Source organism: Microcaecilia unicolor, chromosome 2 (genome assembly GCF_901765095.1).
Source record: "Microcaecilia unicolor chromosome 2, aMicUni1.1, whole genome shotgun sequence".
NCBI lineage: Eukaryota > Metazoa > Chordata > Amphibia > Gymnophiona > Siphonopidae > Microcaecilia > Microcaecilia unicolor.
The window spans coordinates 425,425,019-425,450,011 of NC_044032.1; the positions used below are offsets into that span (position 1 = coordinate 425,425,019).

At 41.1% G+C, this 24,993-nt stretch overlaps 1 protein-coding gene across 2 annotated transcripts in view; it reads right to left on the reverse strand.

Annotated features, from left to right (window-relative positions):
* Nucleotides 1-157: 157 nt before the first annotated feature.
* The window catches only part of BDH2 (3-hydroxybutyrate dehydrogenase 2), a 72,204-nt gene continuing 47,368 nt past the window's right edge, over nt 158-24,993 (reverse strand). For both annotated transcript variants that reach the window (XM_030190761.1, XM_030190762.1), the window contains exons 6-10: nt 15,885-15,945; nt 10,093-10,206; nt 7,952-8,010; nt 7,583-7,675; nt 158-804 (exon numbers count right to left, since the gene is read on the reverse strand). In XM_030190761.1, coding sequence (XP_030046621.1) covers nt 751-804; nt 7,583-7,675; nt 7,952-8,010; nt 10,093-10,206; nt 15,885-15,945 — 381 coding nt within the window. In that variant the 3' untranslated portion in view covers nt 158-750. The remainder of the gene's footprint in view (nt 805-7,582; nt 7,676-7,951; nt 8,011-10,092; nt 10,207-15,884; nt 15,946-24,993) is intronic.

Below are 24,993 nucleotides of genomic sequence, written 5' to 3' on the forward strand. Positions count from 1 at the left end.
TTTATTTCTTTTGGCCTAAAGGTGTATGTTTTATATTGAGGAAAAAATAGGGAACACAGAAGGAATAGGTTATTTGAACAGAATCAAAGAGATCTCAACTACAATATTTTTCATTTTGTAAATGTGTAACAGAGCAGTAGAATAAAAAATCAACAGGAAAACCAGTCACAATTTATTAGCACAGAAACAACAGAAATGGGACCACAAATGTAAGAGACCCTGATGGATGGGCTTCTTCTGCCCACAACCCCTTCAATGAACATTAACAAGTGAGGAACAGACAAAATGAATTACCCCAGGACTTTATTGGAGGCTGCTATGCCATGATGAAAAAAGGCTTTACAAGAAAAGATGAGACATTACAGCTATGCACAATTTTATTTACAGTGCTTTAAACCCTTTTACATTGTTCACATCCTGTTGTTAACCCCCCCCCCCCCCCAAAAAAAAAAAAAAAACAATAAAAAAGGCATGAAAGCAGGAGCTTGTTTCACTGATCTACATGACGTACTCTACGGTTTCAAGATGAAAGAAAATTATAGAAATATTTTAAAAGTTAAGAAGAAATCAAAATGTTTCGATTTACATAAATCTTCACACCCCTTGATCTAAGAGTGTGAAAACCTTTACAAGGCCCTGTACATATCTTTGCTTGTAGTTAGTCTTGATTGCAGTGTTGCCTTCATAGTACGGAAGGAAGAATCAGGTTTTCTCTATTGCTCCTCCTGCAGGATTCAGCATCTGCCCAGGTCACAGACTCCAGCCTCCATCAATGACGTACTCTGCACCAGTCACATAGGCAGACTACACCACAAGATACAATAATTACTCAGCAGCACACACACAAATGTATGAAAAAGCCACATTCAAAAGGACAGGTATGATTTCTTTAACTAAATCAGCTAAATAAAATAAAAAGTTGGTTTAAAAACCTTTCAAGAGGTTAATGGGACTTAGGGTGGTTCATTCTCTGACAACTTTCTACTGTCAATGTTAGGCATTATCCATTTTGGCTTTGCGGGCAGGTTGAAGGGATCTGGACCGGTGTGAGTGCTGAATATTACAACTATTACCTTAGTACTTTTCTCTATTGTCTCCACTTTAAATTTTTAGGATTTTCATCTCTCTTTTTATTTTTTTGTAATTTATATATTTTATTGAAAACACAATATCACAACTGCGTTATATCATAACGTAACACTCCATTTCTCATAATAATATAACAATGCTTCTCTATATTTTATACATTTTCTCCCTCCCCTCCCTCCTCCCTCTCCCTCCCTCTCCTCCCCCTCCCCCCCCCCTTCTTTTAATCCTCAGGATTTTATATCAACTTCTTCTTATTCCGTATCTTTCAAGAGTACTTGTAATTGTGTCCATTCTTTTGCTTCAGAATTGTATCTCCCTATTCTTTTGTCTGTTAATTTATCCAACTCTATGAGCTCCCTTAATTTAACTTTCCAATCAGTCTTTGTGGGCCCCAATTTACTTTTCCAATGGCGTGCTATACCCGTTTTCGCTGCTGCTAGCCCTATCCGTTTTACTCTTTGTTGCCATTTTTGCCCTCTGTGGTTTCCCCACCCTAGTAAGCACCATTTAGGTTCATGAGGAAAGGGAACCTCCAAGACCATTGATAATTCGTTCACAATGTCTTTCCAATACTCTTGTATCTGGCTACATTCCCACCATATATGGTAGAATGTACCTTTCTCTTTCCCACACCTCCAGCATTCCGCAGAGGCTCCTGGGTATATTTTATTAATTTTTTCTGGAGTATAGTACCATCTACTTAGTATCTTGTATGCATTTTCTTTGATCAGCACACAAACTGATGTTTTCTTAACTTCGGTACACACCCTCCTCCATTCGGTCTCACTTAATGTCTGTCCCATGTCTTTTTCCCATGCTTCCATAAAAGCATGTTTTCTAAAAATTTGGCCCCGAAGGTGCCCATATACCTTGGAGATTCCCCTGCCTGACACATCAATTTCTCCCCATATATTTTCGAATTTCTCATGATCTACTGGTGGGTGTTTTGTCCATTTTTCTGTTATAATAAAGTGTTGGACTTGCAAGTATGCGTATTTATCTGTCTCTTGTAATTCATATTTCTCTTGGAGTTCTTCAAATGCCCTTATGCGACCTCCGTCCATTAAGTCACGAAATCTGATCAGACCCTTCTGAAACCATGTGGAGAAGACCCTTGATTCTTTCCCCGCTGGGAATCCCTCCTCCTGTGTGATCTACGCATATGAGGATCTCTGTTGTGTCCCCCTTAATTTCTTTTTTAAGGTACCCCAAAGTGTTAGTAGATGTGTTATAAACGGGTTTAGAGTCAGTTTCCCATAACTTTGTTCAGGAAGGGAGGCCCACAGAAGACCCTCCAAATATCCCTCTCTGACAAACACTTGTTCTAATGTGGTTATATGTGACAAGTCTACCTTACACCATTCTGCTATTTGTGTGATTTGTCCTGCCCAGTAATACCATTGCATGTTTGGCATTTCTCTTCCTCCTTCCTGTACTCTTCCCCACATTATCCTCTTGGGTAACCTGGCCGGCTTTCTCCCCCAGGTAAATTTCCCTAATTCTGATTGCAATCTTGTCAACTCTCTGGTCGGTACTGGGATGGGTAATGTCTGAAACAAAAATAGAAGTCTTGGCAGGATATTCATTTTTATTACTGCTATTCGTCCCCACCACGACAGCCATCCTGACCCCCATCTATTCAAATCCCTCCTCACTGAACTAAGCAGGGGTTCATAATTCCACGCATATAGATTCTGTAAATCTTTGGGAATTTTTATTCCTAGATACCGGAAACCCAGTTCCGTTATTTTAAAATTGCACCTTTCCTTCAGGTAATTACTCTCTGCCTCTGTTATTGTAATTCCCATTATTTCAGATTTGTCGTAATTTACTTTAAATCCTGCTTGTCTCCCATATACTTCAAGTTCCTTAACTATGACAGGTAGAGTGTGCATCGGTTGGCCCACGTAAAATAGGATGTCATCAGCGAATAACGCTATTTTATGTTCCTTTCCACCTAGTTTTATTCCCCTCACCTCCTTCATAGTTCGAATTCTCTGTGCCAGGGGTTCAATAGACAACGCGAACAATAGGGGCGATAGCGGGCATCCCTGACGTGTACCCCTCTGGATATGGAAAATTTCAGAGTATCCCCCATTAATCTTTAATCTTGCAGTCGGTGATGTATATAGCCCTTTTATCCATTCTATAAATGGTATTCCCATTCCCCTCATTACCTCCCATAGATATTCCCACTCCACTCTGTCGAACGCTTTCTCAGCGTCTATTGCTAACAGCGTCAGCGAGTCTCCTCTTCTTTGCGCCCCCCAAATAATATTCAATGTCCGTCTGATGTTATCAGCAACCTTTCTATTTAATATAAAACCAGATTGATCTGGGTGTATACGTTTTGGCATTATACGGGCTAGGCGGTCGGCCATGACCTTTGCAAGTATCTTAACATCTATATTTAATAGTGATATAGGTCTATATGATCCACAACATGTTGGGTCCCTTCCTGGTTTAGGTAATACTGTTATACCCGCTATTTTCATGCTATTAGGTAGCCCATTTCCTCAAAAGTTTGCATTTCCAACTCTCACCAATATTGGGGCCAATTCCCTTCCAAATACTTTATAAAATTTCCCCGTGTATCCATCCAAACCCGGTGCCTTGCCTCCTTTTAGCCCCTTGATTACCTCTAGTACTTCCTGCAACGTTATGGACTTCTCTAGCTCTAATTTCTGAGCCTCCGTTACCTTGTGGAGTCCTAGATCTCTTAATTGACTTTGTATGTCTTCTTTGGGGATTTTTTCCCCTGGCGCGTATAATTTAGAGTAATATTGCACAAAGGCTTTCCTAATATCTTTATCTTGATATACCAATCTATCCCCTTGTGTTTTTAGTTTAGTGATTAAGCTCCTTGTCTGTTTTTGTCTTAAACTGCGTGCCAGCATGGTCCCCGCTTTGTTACTAAATTCAAAAAATTTTTGTTTCATCAGGGTTCTATGGAATTCCATCGTATTCATCTGTATTTTCCGGAGTTCCCCTCTGCATTGTATTAGGTCTCTGAGCGTTTTTGCATCTCCCTGTAGTTGGTGTTGTGATTCTAATTGTGTTAATTTTTGCCTAATTGTCAATTCTGTTGCTTCTCTTTTTTTTTTTTTGTAGGTGCCTTTTGCTATCAGATGCCCTCTAATTACAGCTTTTAGGGCATCCCATAAGGTACCTTCCGATACATCTCCCCTATCATTATTTTGGAGGTATTCTATTATCCTCATTCGTATGTCTTGACAATCTTTCTCCGCAGCTATCAGGGATTCATTTAGTCTCCACATCGTTTCCTTTCTCTCTATCTCTATTTTCCCCACCAGTACCCATACTGGTGCGTGGTCTGATGTCTGTATATTTTCTATGTCTGAGTCTTTCATGTCCCCCCATATTGATCTGCTCCCCCAAATCGCATCTATCCTTGAGTATGATTTTTGGGCATGAGAATAAAAAGAATATGTTTTTTGACCTGGGTGTTGCATCCTCCATATATCTACCAGATCTAAATCCTTCATTAATTTAAGAAATTTCCCCCTATGTGTTCTCGGTCCTCCTCCTTTCCCCTGTGAATGGTCCAGTCTAGAGGCAGTCATGTTGTAGTCCCCTCCCATAATTATCTGTCCCCTTACAAATTTACTTAGGCCTAAGCCTAGTTTTGTGAAAAATGTTCCCTGTCCCTCATTTGGTGCATATACATTGATAAATGTGATCAAGTGATTTCCTACCCTTCCTTTAATTGCTAAGCTTCTCCCATCTTCCCCTTTGTATATATCTTCTTGTACAAATCTTAACTGTTCATTAATGTAAATTGCCAATCCTCCCGTCTTCCCTCCCTTGGGATCCGCCAGCTTAGTTCCCTGCCCCAGTGTTTTATAGCTAATCAAGTGCTCTTCTCGTCTTTGTATATGGGTTTCCTGAAGCATTATCACATCCCATTTTAATCTTTTCAGTTCTTTAAGAACTATGCTTCTTTTCCCAGGATTATTCAAACCGTTAACGTTCCAAGATCCTACTTTTATTCCCCTCCCTCCCCTTTCCCTTCCCTCCCCCCCTCTTTTCCCTGCCCCCCCAGTGGGCTCCTGTTTTTGGCCCTGGACTCTTCTGGCCAGTGCTACCCTGGAGGAAGTGCATCTGTGCCAGACGGCTGCCCCCACATATTTACATCATCAGTTCCCTCCCCCTCCCCCATTTACATTTCCCTATTCCCCCACACCAAGCATATTGCAACAATTAACCAGCACCATAGTTCTCACGGAGTATATTACCACAGTTCCATTTAGTTGACCTCTGGTTAATTTCTCAGTCTTTTCCTCTTATTTCTCCCTCAAATCTGGCTTTGTCCGGGGATCTGTTTTTCTTCTCTCTTCCAATTTTCTGCCATCTTTGATTTTCCGGGGTCTGTTGTCTTTGTTGTCGTCTTTGTTCTCCTTCTTTATCTTGTGGAATGTCCGTGCAGCCCATGTCTCTCAGGCTTTTCCATGCGCCTTCCACCGTCTGGATTCGCCTCGACTTGGTGCCCACTGTTACCAGAATTCCTCTTGGGTACAGCCACCGGTATCTCAGTCCTGCTTTTTGCAAATACATTGTGATATCCTTAAGTTCTCTCCGTGCTTGCAGGGTTTTTTTCGCCAAATCCTGGAAGATTTGTATTTTATTATTTTCCCATGTAATCTCTTTCATGGCCCGAGCCTTGCGCCATACTGCCTCTTTGGTGTTATAGTCATGGAAGCATGCTATTATATCTCTAGGCCCCTCAGCCCTCTGTGGCCCTAATGTCCGGTGAGCTCTGTCAATTCTATATTTGTCCGGATTGGTTGAGTCCTCGCTTTCACTCTCCAGATCCATAATAGCTGCACAGATTGCTCTTATTATTTTGGATGCGTCTTTGTATGACTCTACCTCTGGTACCCCTTTGAATCTCAGATTGCATCGTCTAGACCTGTTTTCCAGGTCTTCTAGTTGCATTTCCAGGGCTTCTCTGCATTGATTTTCTTTTTTTATTGCTTGCTGCAGTTCTTTTATCTCCTCCTCTGCACCGTCCACTCTCTCCTCAGTCTCCGCCACTCGTTTCCCCATATCTCTCAATTCCTCCCGCAGCTCTCCTATTGCCGCCTGTATCCCTTTTCTTGTATTCACCATTTCCGCTTTAAGCTCTTGGAACCAGCGTGAAACATCCATTTTCTCTGTTTCCGAGTTTTCGTCTACCATTTCCTCGTGCTCCGGGTCAGATTCGGAAACTCCGTCCGCCATTTTGAAATTTCGCGACGCTACTTTCGCGCCCGCGCTTTTCCCTATTCCAGGGTTTTCGGCGGCGTACTTGAATTTAGCTAGTTTCTTCCGAGCTGCCATTACTTCTGGTGTTTAGATTCCTGCTTGGTGGGGATTTTCGCCGCGTTTTCGGGGAATTGGAGGCTCCTTTTACTTCTGGCTCTTCAGAGCTCTCTTGTTAGGCAGCCATTCGACAGCGCTGACGTCACTTCCTCCAACCTTCATCTCTCTTTTTAATCTATTATTATAACAGAATTGTAAACTGCCAAGCAGGTTATCTGATCTGCAGTATATCAGGAAATAAATGAACTTGAACATGTTTAAACAAATGTCATATAGCCAAAGCCACATGGAGGATGATGATCAAAGTTTATCCAGGTAAAATGGTCTGACTGACAATAGAACAGGAGTAAAGGAGTAACAGGTCCTCATGGATAAGCAACAGTAAAAGGACAAAAGAAGTGGGATCCAAAAAAGCAAAGAGTTCCAGATATAAAGACAAATTCTATTTAAAAAAAAAGCCCTGATTTTTTAAAAATTAATTGGATTTATCTTTACATCTGGTACTCTCTGCTTTGTTGGACCTTACTTTTATCCTTTGCTGACTGAAAATAGTCAAATGTGGCAAAAATTAATTTTGGATTTATATATTAGCACTGAAAGTTTAAACACTTGATGGTGGATTCAAAATAATCATATAGTTTGAAGATAGACCTATGATTACAATTTGTGGTATTCATGGAGGACTGATCTGTCAAAGCTCCAAAAGACCTTTTGTATGACTGTCCTAACAAATATATATTCCTTTGAGAACCTTGGTTGGATTGAGATGTTATTTTAAAGATTGGTATTATATAACAGTCTTCACTGCTGTGCACTGGGCACCTAACAGGAGATACTCAGTTACAGAATCGCTCCCAAATAGTAGGGCTGCATATACAAGGTCTGAATTTTGCGGATAAAGTTGAATATCTGCATTAAGATATAAGGATAACATCTGTGTATCTTTTATGTAGATGTTAGTACCTCCCTCACCCCCACTGAATTCCCAGCCCTACAGTACCCAGGGATTTAAAATAAAAAAAGAACATTAGTCAAAATAAAGCTTGTGGAACTGTACTGAGATTGTGCTATGTGAGTCTGCACATTGTAATTTACATCTCCATAGTGCAGCTCAGCATCTTGTCTGTCCCTTTACACTATTCAGACACAACCAACCAGCCACACAACTCACTTCATCAGAAGCTAGATACACAAAGAGGTATGCCACTTCTTCTGCCGTAGCCAGCCTGCCAGTCTTTTGTCGAGCAAGGAAATCTTTAAATGCCTGGAAAAATGAAAAATACAGTGTGCATCAAAATGGTGGCCCCAAGGAGCATTGCTGAGCTGCAGGTCATACATGCAAAAAAACTTCACGAGCATCAGTTGACATTTCTGGTTAAATATTAAAGCTAAATTGGCTCTCATAAGCTACCCCATATGCTTGTTGATTTTATTAACCAGCTGTAAAATTACAGTAATTTGCACTAGAGAATGGACATCTATGTATACGTGAGAGCAATTCCACTTACCCCAAAAGAAGACATGTTTACAGTTTGCATACCTGCTCCGGATTAGGCCTGGCTTGAATCCTTTCCCTTAAAGATGGTGTATCAACAGTTCCTAGTGAAGGTTCAAAATTCAGTACGATTGGATGAGTCATCTAGATTAAGACTCTAAAAACTTCTTCTGATGCCACAAAGCAATACTTCAGTTTACATGCTTTATAATTTTGGTTGGTACTGTTTATGTGTCAACATTTGTATTGATGATTCCACCTGGTAACACATCCATTAGAGTACATACACAACAAATTGTAAAGCTATCGTTCTTATGTACATTAATCTTAAGTTGCTATCATCAGTTTTTGTTTTATAACAGTACCCTCTCTTATCCCCCTCCCCCCTTACTACCTTCACTTTTGCCATGTACACTGAAAGAAACAATAGTCATCATGTTACATTAAACTCAAACCGTAATTCCAGTAGTAACACCTTACATTATTCCGTGATTGAACCCCTTATTTACTATTATTCCCCCCTGCCCTCCCACTCATCCCCTCCCCCCCCCTCCGTTTGGTTGGTACTGTTTAAAAAATGCTTATTTAGTTAAGCATAAACCACTTCTAGAACTGACTCACCCACATGACAGAGGACTTTTTAACTATTTTTAATGGCTATACAAAACAGTGAAATCATACATAAGACTGCTGTTAGTTGCAACTTTCCCCAAAAAAATAAATGCAGTGATAAGATTGTACACAAGGCTGATTTGCATAACTTGCCTCTTTTAGTGTTATGAGCAAATAGTTGTCAGTACATTCATATGACTGCATTTTTTTGGAAGATCAGAAATATGAGTAGTAAATGAGCTGCAGTTTAGACACAAAATTTATACATAGATCCTGGACATACAAGGAAAACTCCACATGCCAAATCAAAGCACTGCCAGTACTTCTGGAATCTTGCTAGTATTTGGGTTTCTTCAAAGCACAAAAAAAGGAGGGTCCTTCAATGGGCAACCAAGACTGAATATCTCATACAGATGAACTAATACAAAGTAATAAATATTTCTCTATTAATTGCTACATTTATGTCACAAAATTCTTTATATTTTTGTTCTTTTTTTTAAATATGTGTAATATTTATCTATAGACACCAAGGTTAGAACAGAGGCATCATAGAACTATTACATAGGCTATGAGATCTCTTATGACGCACAGCCATTCCAGATCTGTAGCACTTTTGAATTTCTTAATCATCTGCCTCTGACACTAGCACCCGTTATTAATCAAAGGAAACCTTTACCTTTTAAGCGCCTTTAGAAGAATGGCACTTGGGAAACGCAGCTTTTTTGTTGTTTACACGGCAATCTAATTTTCAACTACTCCGGAAGCAGGTTCAGTGGAACCGAAGCACCATGATGGGAGGTCCAAGTGTTTTCAGCGCTGCGATTTTCTACGTCAGTTAAGTACTAGGGTCACTGTTGATTGATGGTGTCTTTAAAGTAAGTAAAAAAAAATAAATAAAAAGGTTTCCTTTGGATATAATAAATGTCAGAGCCAGATGATTAAGAAATTCAAAAGTGCTACAGATCTGGAATGACTGTGAGTCATAAGAGATCTCATAGCCTATGTAATAGTTCTATCATGCTTCTGTTCTAACCTTGGTGTTTTATAAATAAATATTACAAATATAAAAAAAATGTAAACATTTTTGTGACAACATATAAAAAAACCCCAAAATGTAAACATTTTTGTGACATAAATGTAGCAATTTATAGAGAAATATTTGTTGATTTTTATTAGTTCATCTGTATGAGATATTCAGTCTTGGTTGCCCAGTTGAAGTATCTCCGTTTGTTTTTGTGCTTTGATGATATCTTTTATGGAGTACTTTCATTTCCCTTGTTTTTTTGGTTAAGTATTTGGGTTTCTGCCAGGTACTTCTGACCTGGACTGACCACTGTTGGAAACAGGATGCTGGGCTAGATAGACCATTGGTCTGACCCAGAATGGCTATTCGTATGTTCTAAGAGTGCTCATTATAGAGCTGTAGATCTACAAAAGCAATTGTGTTTGCAATGCCTTGGGGCTAGGGCAATTCCTCCTGCGGGTGTGTATAATATTGCACAGCAACATGAAAACACTGGGATGTCACATTCCTCTTGGTATAGGTTTGGAATATAATTGAAGGCTTTACTTACCAGGACATATGCAGTTACATCTAATGCCTTGCTCAATAAAGTCTGCTGCTACAGACTTGGTCAGCCCAATGACTGCTGCCTTGGATGTAGAATACACACATCTGTTTACAACTCCTGTGAGGGAGGAAGGACAATAGAGAAAGTAAAGATCAACCACCTCACAGCTGTCCCACCCCCAAATTAGTACCTGACCAAAGCTATCATATGGTGGTAGTGTTCCCCCATTTGTCCATAAGGTTGCTCTTCCCCCCTGCCTCACTATTACTTGTCTCCTTCTTTCAACTCATAACCCCAGCTGCTTTTTCTTGTGACATTTTTTAGAGTCAGGCATGGTCCTAGAGGACTGGAGACAGACAGATGTGTTTCCTCTCCACAAAAGCAGAAGTAAGGAGACTGGGAAGTACAAGCAGAAAGGTTGCATTAGGTTGTGTTCTCTTAGGGATTTGTTTCAACATATAATTTGACCAGGAATGCCTAAACTTAAGTACAAAACTGTATGTGGCAGATAACATGTCCTGTGTTGTATATACAGAGGTTACATGCATATATTTGTGAATGACAAGGAGTTGAGTTCAGAAGAGAAGATGATTTTTTTTGTTTTTGAAAGATAGCATAGACACTAATCAGATCCAAGCTAGTTTAAGCAAGATGAGTGTTATATTCTGCATAGAGAAGGGCTCTGTCTCAGCTGAAGCCAAAGACTTTTCTGGTCCGAATTCAACTGAAGGCAAGAGTAAATACATTTCAGGTTTCCTAGAGCTCCGTGAAGCAAATCAAAGGCAGAAAGATGTGTATAAATAAGTCTTGGGGGATTGGTCCACGGGCAGAGTGAAGTGGAGAGCATTCATGGAACATGCATGCGGTTTTGCATCATGCTGAATCTCTTTTCGCTTAGTATCACCTGAATAGCCCCCCTTTTTTGACAGCTGCTTTTCAGCTAACACCCAAACATACACAAGATATGTACTGCTGGGAGTCAAAATCACTAGGGATGATGAAGCAAGCCCTTTTCCTGCACCGGTTTTTCTAGATTACTACTTTTCAATGCTGTAATCTGCTTTGATCTATTGGCATGATTTATATTCCACCATTCAACATATGATGCCAACTAATTTATTTGAAATTTGGTTTTTGCTAGCATCGCTGCTTTAAGCTTCATGAGCTTCCTCCCCACCCCCAACAAAAAAAAAATACTGATAATTAGTTTTTTCCAAAACTCCTACACTTTAGTTTTTGGAAATTTTTGAATTTGCTATGGAAAGCCTGTTTTTTTTTTTTTTTTTTTTTAGCTCTGTGACTTCCGTTTCCATGACTTGTTCCCCTTTCCTATATGGAAACAGGCAGCACAGAACAGCATAAACAGACTGACTCAGGAGCCCAAATACTGTATTGAAAGCAAAGTGGAAGTGGTACACACTGGCCAAGCTTACAACTAGTTCAGTACATTTCAGTGATGTAAAATATATATGAATCTATTAAATATAGATACTGTTCTACAGTAGAATGAGCACAACAGAAACAAAGGTTCTAAAGAAGATGTGATTCCTATAAGAAAAAAAATTCTTTAAATGGAGGTAGGTGGAAAATGAAAAGTTTTGAAGTTTAAGGGCAATAGAGGAAAGGAGACTGTATTGGCTCCCAGTCCCTGCAAGAGGGAAGAAATGGTGGAGGTAGATGGTCCCTTCTCAGAGAGGAAGGAAATTCTTATCCGTTCTAGTAAATGATCTAAGGGAGAGGAGTACTGCACCAGTTTCAAGCTCGCCAACAAGGAGAGTGAGGATAAAGATTGAGAACAGAGGGTGATAAAGAGCTTGGGCCTGCAAAAAAAAAGTCCCCTGCTCATCATCGGATCATTTCTTTCACAGTTGTACTGCAGTATGTTCACAACATTTCAGGGCAGCTAGTAGCTGTAGAGTGTGCACGCTGCATAGCAAACATCAGGTAAGGAGAGTGCTCCAGAGGGTACCAAGGATGAGCAGATAACATGCTCAGAATCCCATCTCTGACAGTGGCCAATCTAGGCAAACAATATGCAGTAGGATCCCATAGAGAAGATCCTTTCCTTGTGCTAATTCCCAGGAATAAGCAGTGGCTTTCTCAAGTCCACATGGTTGATAATGGTTTCTGGATTTTTAATTCAGAAACTTGGCTAAACCTCTTTAGAACCCACTTTGCTATACAATTAATCACATCTTCAAGCAACAAATTTCACAGCTTGATTGTTAAAATTAATTTTTCGCTGATCACACAATTTATTTTAAATGTGCTAGGAGTGTCCCCTAGTCTTAGTACTAGTTGAAAGGTTAAACTACAGTATCTCTATTTATCAGTGCTATCCTCTCTCAATAGTGTCTTCAAGATGAAGAGCCCTAATCTGTTTATCCTCTCCTCCCACGTGAGAGGAGCTATTCCATCCCTGTTGTTTTTGTGACCCTTCTCTGTACCTTTACTAGTTGTACTGTAGTCAGTGGTGTGCTGGAGCAGGCTCTCACAGGCTCGCAAGAGCCGGTTACGTTTTTAAGAATTTTGGGAGCCGATTGTTAAAGTAGGGCCCTCCATGGCTACTTTAACAACTGGCTCCCAAAATGTGGGCTTGGGCCCCCTGCTGAATTCTCTTTTACTTTGCTGGTGGGGATGCTGAGCCCTGCCAGCCAAGTAAATAGACTGCTGCTGCTCCCCACTCCTTGTTTCCAGCTCTGAGTAGCAGGCTGGGACTTCTCCAGCATGTGAGAAGTTTCAGCATGCTGCTCAGAGCAAGACGTTGGAAGTGGTGGCAGTTCATTTATTGGCTGCCAGCAAAGGTATGCCTAGTGTGCCCGCAAAAAAGGGAGGAAGGAGAGAGAAGCAAGTGTTGCTCCCCCTCCCCCCCCCCCCCCGGCCACCCCTGGCCCTTTGCAACTGCAGAGCTGGCTATGTCCGGAGAAAGAGCCTGTTAAAAATTTACCAGCACACCCCTGACTGTAGTTGTTTTTTTTTTTTTTGAGAGACTAGATTGACATACAGTATTCAAAGGTGCAATTATACTATGGATCGATATATGTGCATTTTATTTTGCAAACCGCATTGACTTGCTTCACAACTGAGGCAGAATAACAAGTCTGAATAAACCATAAACCATTTTATTATTCTCCTAAGAATATCTGAGTTTACAATCTATTCGATACAGACAAGCAGGACACATAAAAGATTAGGGAGTTTCATTTATTATGGGTAATTAAAATGGGTATTACACAGGTAAATAAGGGGTTAAGAGCTACAAGCATCTTCAAAAAGGTGGGCTTTTAAGGCACCGTAGTCTGATAGGACTAGGATGCCATTAATCTTTATGCACAACTATAGATGTTTTACTCTAATTTTTTAGGGTCTGGCAGCTTTCTCCTACTCCTTTGGGCTTCTGGCTCAGTTAGTCCATTAAGCCAGGAGTTTATATTCACACTGCTTAGGGGTTCTTCCCAACCTCCATTGTGTATCCTCTAGTAATTGGCTAGTCTTCAAGGCCCTTAAAGGAAATGGGGCAGAGTACTTGAACAGGATCTCCCTCTACATTCCTCCAAAGTCGCTAAGGTCCTACCAAGAAATATCTCTAACCACACCCTCTCCAAAGCAAATCAATGATGTGACACCCAATAACAAGCCTTCTCCAGAGTAGCTCCCAGACAAGCTTTGCTTCACAAAACAGGCAAAACCTTAGCTATTCTCTCAAGACTTTAATGGAAGAAGCAACTATCTAGCTAGTCACACACCAGAACTAACATCTTGCAGGACTTGCTTATTTACTTCTACTTTAGCTGAGATCATTTTCTTGCAGCATTTCTGACGTCATGTGCTATTTTCCCTTTAGTTAGTCACCTTTATTTCTATCTAACTCCTGTTACTCCTATCTGTCTATATGTTCCACCTCCACTTACACCCTATGATCTCTATTAATATGTTTCAATGTGTATTGTGTTGACATTGAAAGTAGCATATTGTGCTATAATATGTACTGTCTGAATATGTTTACAGCTGTAATTGTCTGTTGTCTATGTTTGGTTTATTCTTACTGTACACTGTCTTGGGTAAATGTCTTCCAAAAGGTGGAAAATAAATCCAAATCATTCAAATCAATCAATAAATGCAACAACTCTCCTTGGTTAGGGCCCACACACCAGGGTTCTTTCTGGAACCCTGTAACTGGGGGCAAGTCCAACCACTAGGTGCTGCCTTTGGACAACAGATGGGGTTCTCTCCCCCTTCTAGGAGCTATGAAGGCTGCATCAGCAGTACTGTCAGGACTCAACAAGCCCAAGGAAGAGAGACCTGGCATGGAATCAAACCCAGCTCCTCTGCTTGGCTGTGACTGCCACCAAGTCAGTCATTTTTTCACCAATTTTAGCTCTCTCCTCTGTAGGCCATCAAGTAGAAGTCCTTGGTCAGTGGACATGGACTGTGGCTCCCTTTTACAATAGATATGTATTCTTCCTTTTGTGTATCCATTATTTGTCACCAACTACATGAAAGCTGACATTTCTGTCACCCACGGGAGCTGTCAACAGTATCTCCACAGCACTCCCAGTCGTGGAAGGCAAGAGTGGCAGAGGCGTAGTCATGGGTGGGCCTGGGTGGGCCAGGGCCCACCCTATTTGGACTCTGGCCCGCCCAAAATTGTGCACTCTTGCTATGGCTTGTAGAGGTCCTCAAACCCTGTCAGCTGAAGATTTCCTCCTTCTCAGGCAGCCAGTGCTCTTTCAAACGGCAGCTGGCAGCACTTGCCTCAAGCTGAAACCAACACCAGCCCCTCTTCACATGTTTAGTTTTCATGTATGCAAAGCCTGCTGGCCGTGGCATCAGCTCAAGGAAAGTGCTGCTGGCTTGTTTGGAAGAGCGCTGACTGTCTGAGCAGGAGGAAATCTTCTGCTGGTGGGGATTGTACATCCCCTCCTGCTCAGGTATTTAATATTGTGGGCTTGCAGGTGGAGGTAGGGATGAAGAGCAGAGCAGAGGGGGGCTAGGGACGGGGGGAGGAGGGCATGAATTCCATGCCCACCCACCTTGGACTCAGGCCCACCCAAAATTGGCTGTCTGGCTACGCCCCTGCTGCTTGGGCATACATAGTATCAATGAGTCCTAGGACTGCCCCTTGGTCTTTGACAGCCAACTACATTATCTCAAGCTATGTGGCTAGAAGTCTTGAAGCAGTCTGTTAATCACATAAGGAAGCAATTCTATGAATTAGCACCTAGAGGTTGGTGTCACTTAGGTGTGTGAAAAGCGCCTGAGCACTCTTATAGAATTGGGCCCTTGTCATAGTGCCTAACTGCAAGGGGGGAGGGTGTACAGATGGGCGGGTTATGGGTGTGTCTCTCAGTTTGTTCTCAGTTTATATAATACTATAAACACCAAGTGTAACTTACACTAATATTCTATAACAGAACCTTGGCACCAAGATACCGTTTGTTTATTTATTTAGATTTTGTTCACACCTTTTTCAGTAGTAGCTCAAGGTGAGTTACATTCAGGTACACTGGATATTTCTCTCTCCCAGGAGGGCTCACAATCTAAGTTTGTACCTGAGGCAATGGAGGGTTACGTGACTTGCCCAAGATCACAAGGAACAGCAGTGGGATTTGAACCGGCCACCTCTGGATTGCAAGACCTGTGCTCTAACCACTAGACCACTCCTCCACTCCACTCCGTTATAGAATTGGTGTTATGTGCAAAGGATTGGGGCGCCTAGACTGAACTGCCATTATAAGCAGTCAGTTCAATGTATTTCTATTATCTCTTTTGTAAGTATAAGACAAGCTACTAACCTTTGATGCTAGATGCTACTGAAGAGATATTGATAATGTTTCCAGATTTCTGGGCAAGCATCTGCCAAAAGAAACAATATAGAGAGAATTTATGCACCTGACACAGTGTATTACAAATTCTTTCCAGAATGAGAACAAGATCATGAAACATGTTATTCTCATGAGATACATGCTAACATTCTTGCTTTTAAAATTATTGTTACTGGTTTTAGTGGGAAGAGACTCAGAAGTGATGAGAGGGAAAAAAAAACCCCCAAAGGATGAGAGGAAGAGAAGACCATAAACTGAAGGGCAGTTGCTCCATAGGAACAGCACAGGAAGGGCAAAAAAAAAAAAAAAAGAAGGGTGGTTGCAGCAGGGTTTGTTATACAAAACTAAAACATATGAGAAAAAAAAGTGAAAGACTGAGATTGACTTTGTCAAAGGAAAGGGAGAAATGGACTGAGCAGGTGGAGGTTAGCTACCCCAGTGTGCAGTGGCAGCCAAAAAAGCAAACAGGATGCTAGGAATTAATAGGAAAGGGATGCAAAATAAAACCAAGAATATTATTATGCCTCTGTATCACTCCATGGTACGACCTCACTTTAAGTCCTGCAGTCAATTCTGATCGCCATATCGCAAAAAAGGTATAGCAGAATTAGAAAAGGTTCAAAGAAGAGCGACCAAAATGATAAAAGGGATGGAACTTCTCCCATATAAGGAAAGGCTAAAGAGGTTAGGGCTCTTCAGCTTGGAAAAGAGATGGCTTGGGGGGGGGGGGGGGGGGGGGGGGGGATATAATTGAGGCCTTAAAATCCTGAGTGGTGTAGAACGGGTAGAAGTGAATCGATTTTTCACTCTTTCAAAAAGTACAAAGACCAGATTACACTCAATGAAATTACATGGAAATACTTTTAAGACAAATAGGAGGGAATATTTTTTCACTCAATGGATAGTTAAGCTCTGGAACTTGCTGCTGGAGGATGTGGTAACAGCCGTTAGCATATCTGGGTTTAAAAAAGTTTTGGACAAGTTCCAGGAGGAAAAATCCATGGTCTGTTATTGAGATGACATGGGGGAAGCCACTGCTTGCCCCGAGATTAGTAGCATGGAATGTTACTACTAGTTGGGTTTCAGGTACTTGTGACCTGGATTGGCCACTGTTGGAAGCAGGATACTGGGCTAGATAGACCATTAGTCTGACCCAGTATGGCTCTTCGTATGTTGTTATGGATTACCAGTAAGTAGGTAATTGGATAAACCATTGTACTCAGCTTGGGGCCAGAGGGTTTCTTTCTCCACAGTTCTGCACAGAAATTTACTATATTATTACAGCACTATGTAAATCAGCATAAATGAATATAAACAAAAACTGATGATACAATCATCATGGATTATTTGTAGTAAACACTTTGCAAGGAACTGGAAAAGAAAGGGATCATTTTCAGTATCTGATGAAAATGACCTGTAGCAGGAGAGGGCCAAGAGAAGGAAATTGTGGAAATGATGGTGTTTTATGACAAAGGGGACAAACAGAAAAGCTCAGTACTGGAAACAGACTATGGAAAACAGACATTAGACAAGAAAGGGAAGGTGAAGCCAGGCCGCTGATTGCCTTATACATCAGGGTATGGGGTTTAAATGAGATGCACTGATCAATAGGAAGCCAACGAGAGAGAAGACAGGAGTGTGGTGAGGCACAGGCACTGGAACAGGGGGAGCTGCAGGTGTTCTGGCACCCCCAAAATTTTGCAACCCTTCCATTTCTCCCCACGATGCTTTTCTTCTCTTACCTTGCATCTACACATGCTTAAGGCTTGCCGGTCACCTTCTGTCCCCTCTGAACCAGGAAGGCCTTTAGCATCTGACATCACTGCATCAGCCCATCCATGCAATGTCTACAATATTACTTTTAGAATTACCACCTCTGGGGAGCATGGTAACAGAATAAATACCTTGCGGATATGGCAGGGAAGAAGAGAAATACTGAGGATGGTGGGGGGGGGGGGGGAGGAAGGAGGTTAGAATGATGGACACCACATGCAGGGGGAGTGAAGGAGAGAGATACTGAAGGGGGAGGAGAGAGGGAGAGAGAGAGAGACTGAAGAGAGGAGGGTGAGGGGAAGGGAGAGATGCTGAAGATAATGAGGGTTTGAGAGCAAGAAAAGAGAGAGATGCTGGAAAGCATGGGGGTGGAATGCTCTACTCCACAGGGTGGTTAAATGATGGACACCACAGGCAGAGGGGTGAGGGAAAGGTACAGATGCTAGAGAAAGAAGGAGGATAGTAGGGGAGGAGAGAGATACTAGAGACCATAGGGAGTGGGTGGAATGGTGGACACTACAGGTAGGGGGAAGGAGAGATGCTGAATGGGGAAGAAAAAGAGGTGCTGTAGACTATGAGGGGTTGAGAGGGAGGGAAGGAGAGAGATGCTGGATAAGCTGGGGGAAAGGGAGTAGGGAAGGAAAGAAATGATTGACACCATGGGGGGGGGGGGAGGGTTAAGAGGGAGAGAGGATAGATATGTCAGATGCCATAGGAGGGGAGTAGGATGGTATGGAAGGTTTGGGTGTGGAGCTTTGGCACCCCAAATCAGAAAGCATTCCGCTGCCTCAGTGGCGAGGGACAAGACACAGGATTCTAGCAGTGTAATTTTTGGAAAGTTGGTGACGGCAGATGGTGGAAAAAGGAAAATAAACCAAAACAAAGTCTGTATATTCTAAATGGGACAGAAAGGATGAATGTCTGCACATACAGCATGAGTCAAATGCAAAGTTCCTGATTTTGTAACTGTTGAATAGCTGATATCCAATGCTTGTTTTCCCCTTCAAGCTTCAAGTCTTGGAAGGTGGTAATAAATTCAAATATAGAAGTCTTCTATTTTATTTGAATTTATTACTACCTTTCCAAACAAATACCCACAAATCACCACTAGGAGTTTGCCTCTCAACACATTTACATTTGCAAATGCAAACCACGTCTTGTATCCAATGATTGCAAATACCCCCCCCCCCCCCCCTCCATTTCTGACTTGGTGACATGTTGGCATCGCCACCTACAACAAAACCAGCTTCATATTCATGGAACCCAATTCAACTTTTTTTTATCTCAACTTTACATTCCTCCTTCACTGCTGACCCAACACCAAATAGATCTGCAATAACACTCCATTTACCTAGGAATGCTTTTTAAAATTGCATGCTCTCTTTTAAGACTTATATGTTATCAATAGAAATCAAACAAAATAAAACATGGAAAAGAAAATAAGATGATACCTTTTTTATTGGACATAACTTAATACATTTCTTGATTAGCTTTCGAAGGTTGCCCTTCTTCCTCAGATCGGAAATAAGCAAATGTGCTAGCTGACAGTGTATATAAGTGAAAACATTCAAGCATTACTATGACAGTCTGACAGGGTGGGGGGAGGGGGGTGGGTAGGAAGTATGCATGGGGACATCAAAGCATATCATTGATATTCTAACAGGGCGGGTGTGGATAGGTGAAGGGAGGGTGATCAACAGAGACATACAGCTTTATGGTTTATAATGGGCTAGGAACCCCAGATCCTTGTTAAGTCCTTTCTGTTGGGTGTTAAAATATTCAATCATTCTGACTTCAAAGGTCTTACGTTCTTGTATGGTTTTAAAGTTACCTTTGAGGATTCTCACTGTGAAATCACTGGTACAGTGTCCTGGTCCTGTAAAATGTTGACCAACAGGCGTGGGAACCCTGCTGGCACCAGTATTGTTCATATGATGTCTATGCAAATTGAATCTTGTCTTAAGCATCTGGCCTGTTTCTCCAATATAGCATCCTTCGTTACATTTTTTACACTGAATGATATATACCACATTGGAAGATGAGCAAGTGAAAGATCCCTTTATGTTGAATATCTTTCCTTTGTGGATGACTTTGGGGTCCTGTGAAATATTTTGGCATAGTTTGCAACTGGATAAATTACAGGGAAGTGTGCCCTTCTGTTCCTTTTCAGTCTGTGAAGGAAGTTTACTTCTGATTAGCTTGTGTTTTAAATTGGGTGGCTGTCAGAAGGCCAGTACTGGTGGGGATGGGAATATCTCTTTCAGTAATTCATCCTCCTGGAGTATAGGTTGTAGATCTCTTATGATTTTCCTCAGTTTTTCCAGCTCTGGATTGTATGTCACTACAAGCGGGATTCTGTCTGTGGATTTTTTCTTTTTGTACTGTAGCAGATTCTCCCTGGGTGTTTTGAGGGAGGAGGCAATATTCTTGGAGATTATTTTGGGGTTGTAGCCCTTCTGTTTGAAGGATTCAGTCAGGGTTTTAAGGTGTCTGTCTCTGTCCTCTGGGTCAGAGCAGATACGGTGGTATCTTGTGGCTTGGCTGTAAATGATGGATCTTTTTGTATGTGAAGGATGGAAGCTGGAGTTGTGGAGGTAGCTACATCTGTCTGTGGGTTTCTTGTATATAGATGTTTGTATACAGCCATCACTGATTGAGACCGTGGTGTCCAAAAAATTGACTTTTTCTGCGGAGTAGTCAATTTTGAATCTGATTGTAGGATGGTATGTATTGAATGCAGAATAAAATTGTTTCAGAGTTTCTTCACCCTCAGTCCAAATCATAAAAATGTCATCGATGTACCGGTATTATTTTAGAGGTTTGGTCTGGTATGTATTCAGAAATGTCTCTTCCAGCTCAGCCATAAAAAGGTTGGCATATTGGGGTGCTGTCCTGGTGCCCATCGCAGTGCCCATTATTTGCAGATAGATATCATTGTTAAAGTGGAAGTAGTTATGAGTTAAAATGAATTTGATTAATTTTGTAATAGTTTCTGGTGAGTATTGATGGTCCAGTGTGGATTTTTTTAGGAGTCTTCCACATGCAGCTATGCCATCCGCATGTGGAATGTTGCTGTATAGTGATTCTACATCCATCGTGACCAGAAGGGTGTTAGGTGGTAGTTGCTTGATATTTTTCAATTTATTCAGAAAGTCTGTGGTGTCTTGTATGAAGCTGTTAGTTTTGTGTACGAGAGGTTTCAGAATTCTCTCTATGAATCCAGATATTTCTTCCGTGAGTGTGCCAATACCTGATATGATTGGTCTGCCAGGGTTTCCCAGTTTGTGGATCTTGGGTAGCATGTAAAATGTGCCCACGGAAGGTTGATTTGGTATGAGTTTCTTCAGGTGAGGTTGCGCTTGTGTAGGAAATGTTTTGATAAGGTCTTTCAGCTGTTTTGTGTAATCCTGTGTGGGGTCCTCAGTTAGTTTCCTGTAGTATTTATTGTCTGAGAGCTGTCTGTGCCCCTCTTCAATGTATTTTTGTATGTCCATAATTACCACTGCGCCTCCTTTGTCTGCGGGTTTGATGATAATGCGTTCGTTAGTTTGTAGGGTTCTTATGGCCGCTCTTTCTGGTGGGGTAAGATTGTACAGAATTCTTTTTTGTTTGTTGGAGAGTTGTGATTTAACCCTATGTCTGAAACTTTCTATGTAATTATCCAGTTTGTAGTTTTGTCCCTCCTGTGGGGTGAAATAAGTGTTCTTCTGTTTAAGACTGTATTTCGGATCATTTGATGTCTCTCTATTGTGGAAATGTGCTTTAAGACGCATTTTTCTGAAGAATTCTTCTAGGTCTGAATATAGCTGGATTTCATCTAGGTTATTCGACGGGCAGAATGAGAGCCCTTTGGAAAGCACAGAGATCTCATGTTGTGATAATTGATGGTTCGAGAGGTTTATTATACCCATTTGGTTTGCATCTGTAAAGGTGTGATCAGTATTCCCTGGTTTGTTTGGGCTCTGATTTTCACATGCCTCAGATGTGTATCCAAATGTCTCCAAAGTGTCTGGAGCTGTTGGTTCTGCAGAGCTGTAGCTATTCAAGGATAAGCAGTTTCTCTCTCTTTGATTTTGAAGAAGAGATCTTCTTCGAAAGCTAATCAAGAAATGTATTAAGTTATGTCCAATAAAAAAGGTATCATCTTATTTTCTTTTCCATGTTTTATTTTGTTTGATTTCTATTGATAACCTTAAGAGTGGACTAACACGGCTACCACACTCCTCTACTTAAGACTTATATGAAAAGCTAAATTCACCCTGGTGATGTTGTCACTACTGCTCCAGTCTCCTCACTCTTGATCTTTTCCCACACCTCTGTAGCTCTGCTTGTGCTGCTCATATCTTCTCCCTAGAACATTCCATCAATTCTAGTCCCATTTTCTTTTAAATTAAAATTGTCTTTTTCAAGCATTTTCAACATTCTATTGCTGTTGCCCTCCTGTTCTTCAAAGTTCTTTTGAAAATATCAGTTTGTTACTCTCTGCTATTCTGTCACTTAACATCCCCTACTTTTTTATGGAGATAATGTACTATTAACAGACTGCAGAGAAAGAAGTTTGGGTTTAGCTCATGCATTTTTCAATTGTAGCTCAAGGTGAGTTACACTGGAGTAAAGTAGGTGTTCTCCTGTCCCATGAGGACTTACAATCTAAGTTTGTACCTGAGATAATGGAGGGTTACATGGCTTGCATAAGATCACAGGGAGCTGTGGTGGATATGAACTGGAGTTCCCTGGTTCTCAGCCTCCTGCAGTAAGGAGGAATAGAGAGGCAATCCAACCTGATCTGGAGACAGCAGGAAGGCCAAAGAAACAAACAGGAACCATCAGTATGGTGAAGATGGTTTATTGATAAAACAAAGCCCAACACAGTTACGTTTCTGCAGCTGCCTATATTAGGGGTGAACATCAAACAAACTCATAAAAATGAGATCTCATAGTTATCCCTGCTCCTAGCTGAATTAATGAAAGAGTAACCCTAAAGTAAGCCTATGAGTTTTATAGACACAGTCTTTTGAAGAAACCTCTGAAATACAACAAACTCCTACTGTTTGACCTCATCTCAGTGTCAAAAGGGTCACAGAGGATTACTGAGCACAAAGAAACACCCTACTCATTGAGTTAGAAGTTACCCAACTCAGTTGATGCTGACAGTTGGTAGTGGTTTAAAATTGTTCAGCCAAGGCAATGAGGTAAAAACAGGAAGGTGCAGATAAAGAAAGCATAACCCAGGAACACCAGCAAGCTATAAGTTCCCAGAAACTGGAGGAGTGGCCTAGTGGTTAGGATGGTGGACTTTGGTCCTGGGGAACTGAGGAACTGAGTTCGATTCCCACTTCAGGTACAGGCAGCTCCTTGTGACTCTGGGCAAGTCACTTAACCCTGCATTGCCCCATGTAAGCCGCATTGAGCCTGCCATGAGTGGGAAAGTGTGGGGTACAAATGTAACAAAAATATAAAAAAAATAAATAAATAAAACCAACCGGGTCCAGTGGTGGATGAATACTATCCAGTAAGTCCACATCGATGTAGGAAGCTGGATATTTGGGTAACAACCTCACTAATTTTGGAAACCACTGAGATTATAGCAGATCTTGATAAGACACTGAAAGACTAGATTGGAAGTATGGAGATGTTGGGTTAGGTATGGGATCTATCCAGGATGAAATCACACTATGGCTTCAAAAAGCCTTGATTATACCTAGATGTCTGCCATTATCCAGCCTTGCCAAATAGATCACAGTCTTAAAAGGGATATTATTTCTAGTTACTGCCCTATTACAAATTTTCCCTTCATTTAAAAAATAACACAATATATTGCATCTGATCATCTTCATGAAACACACAAACACTCTACCGTCCCAATGAAACCAGTTTCTGTAAATATCAAAATAGTGAAACAGCACTTACAGGAACACTCACATCTATTCAGGAAACTTTATATCTAGACAAAACTGTACTTCTCTCCCTTAATCTCCCAGCAGCATTTGACCTAGACGACCACCATATTTTATTTAGCAGATTACAAGAAATAGGCATAACCGATGCATGGCATGTCTCTTAAAAGTGTGTGTACAGCGCTGTGTACATCTAGCTCCAGAGATGATCCAGCAAACTACAGACCAGTGAGCCCAACTCCAGCACCAGGCACAACTAAATTATCGATCATAGATATGGCTTGATGGGGTAGTGATTTAAGTACTACCTTTCTGAAAGAACTTACCGTGTATTATGGCGCATATGGGGTGCCACTAGGATCATTGGTTGTCCACTGAATTTTATATAGCATCTAAGATATTGATTCTAGTACACACAATCTGCTACTCAGGACTACCACTATTTTGTCTTTTAGTTGTGTATTCTACTTCATGCTCTCTGTTCATTTCAACAGAATCTTGTAGCCATTCTGTTGTTCTGTCATGTTTTCCTGGATACTTTTTGAGACTCTGTGTTTAGAATCGCAAGCCCTACTTTAACAGGCTTCCCTTATCTTTGCATTTGAAAATATTCATAGCAGAATGTAAAATCCTCTCTTAAAACATTCCTCTTTTATATGGCTTTTGAGTACTGACATCCTTCCCTTATTTCGTTGGTGAGCACTGGGAAGGTATAGATGCAGATGTGTGGAGGTCTGAAGTGCAGCATCACAGTGATTTTCAAATTTTTCCTTTTCTGTATGAATTGTAGTTCACTGTTTCTTACTTCTATTTCAGTACTGTATTTACTCTGATTTATTTACATTGTGAGCTGCCTAGATGTTTTGTCTGTGAGACGGTATATCAAATGAAACTTGAAACTAAAGCATAGAGGACAAAAACCTACTTGGATGTGCCATTCTCTACATCATTACTATGTCTGACTGGTAATTCAACTCTGTTTCTCTCACATTCACCAATTCACTAAGATATTGGTACTGTTAGCAGCACATACTTCAAAGGAAGCCTTGGAGATGCCAGTAAAGCAAAACCTTAGACAAGTTGTTGAAGGCTTCTGCCTTTAATATCCGTACGTTTAGGGCTGGTCTTGGAGTTTGCGCTGCCTCCCTGGAGGATGTCTCTCTCTGGTATAACTCTAGCTTGCAGTCTGTTCACCTGCAGTCCCAAAAAGCTGAATGGTCTTGTAAAGGTATATGGCTGTTATCTCACCTTTATATTGCAGGTACTTTGTTGTCACCGGATGCTTTGGCTGCACTATATGGTGTTTCTTTGCTGGCCTCTCCCTTATGGAAGGATATCTCTACCTTTCTCTCGACCTTTCAGGTCTCTAATTCTCTGCTCACTACTCCTTCAGATTTTGTTGCCCTCTG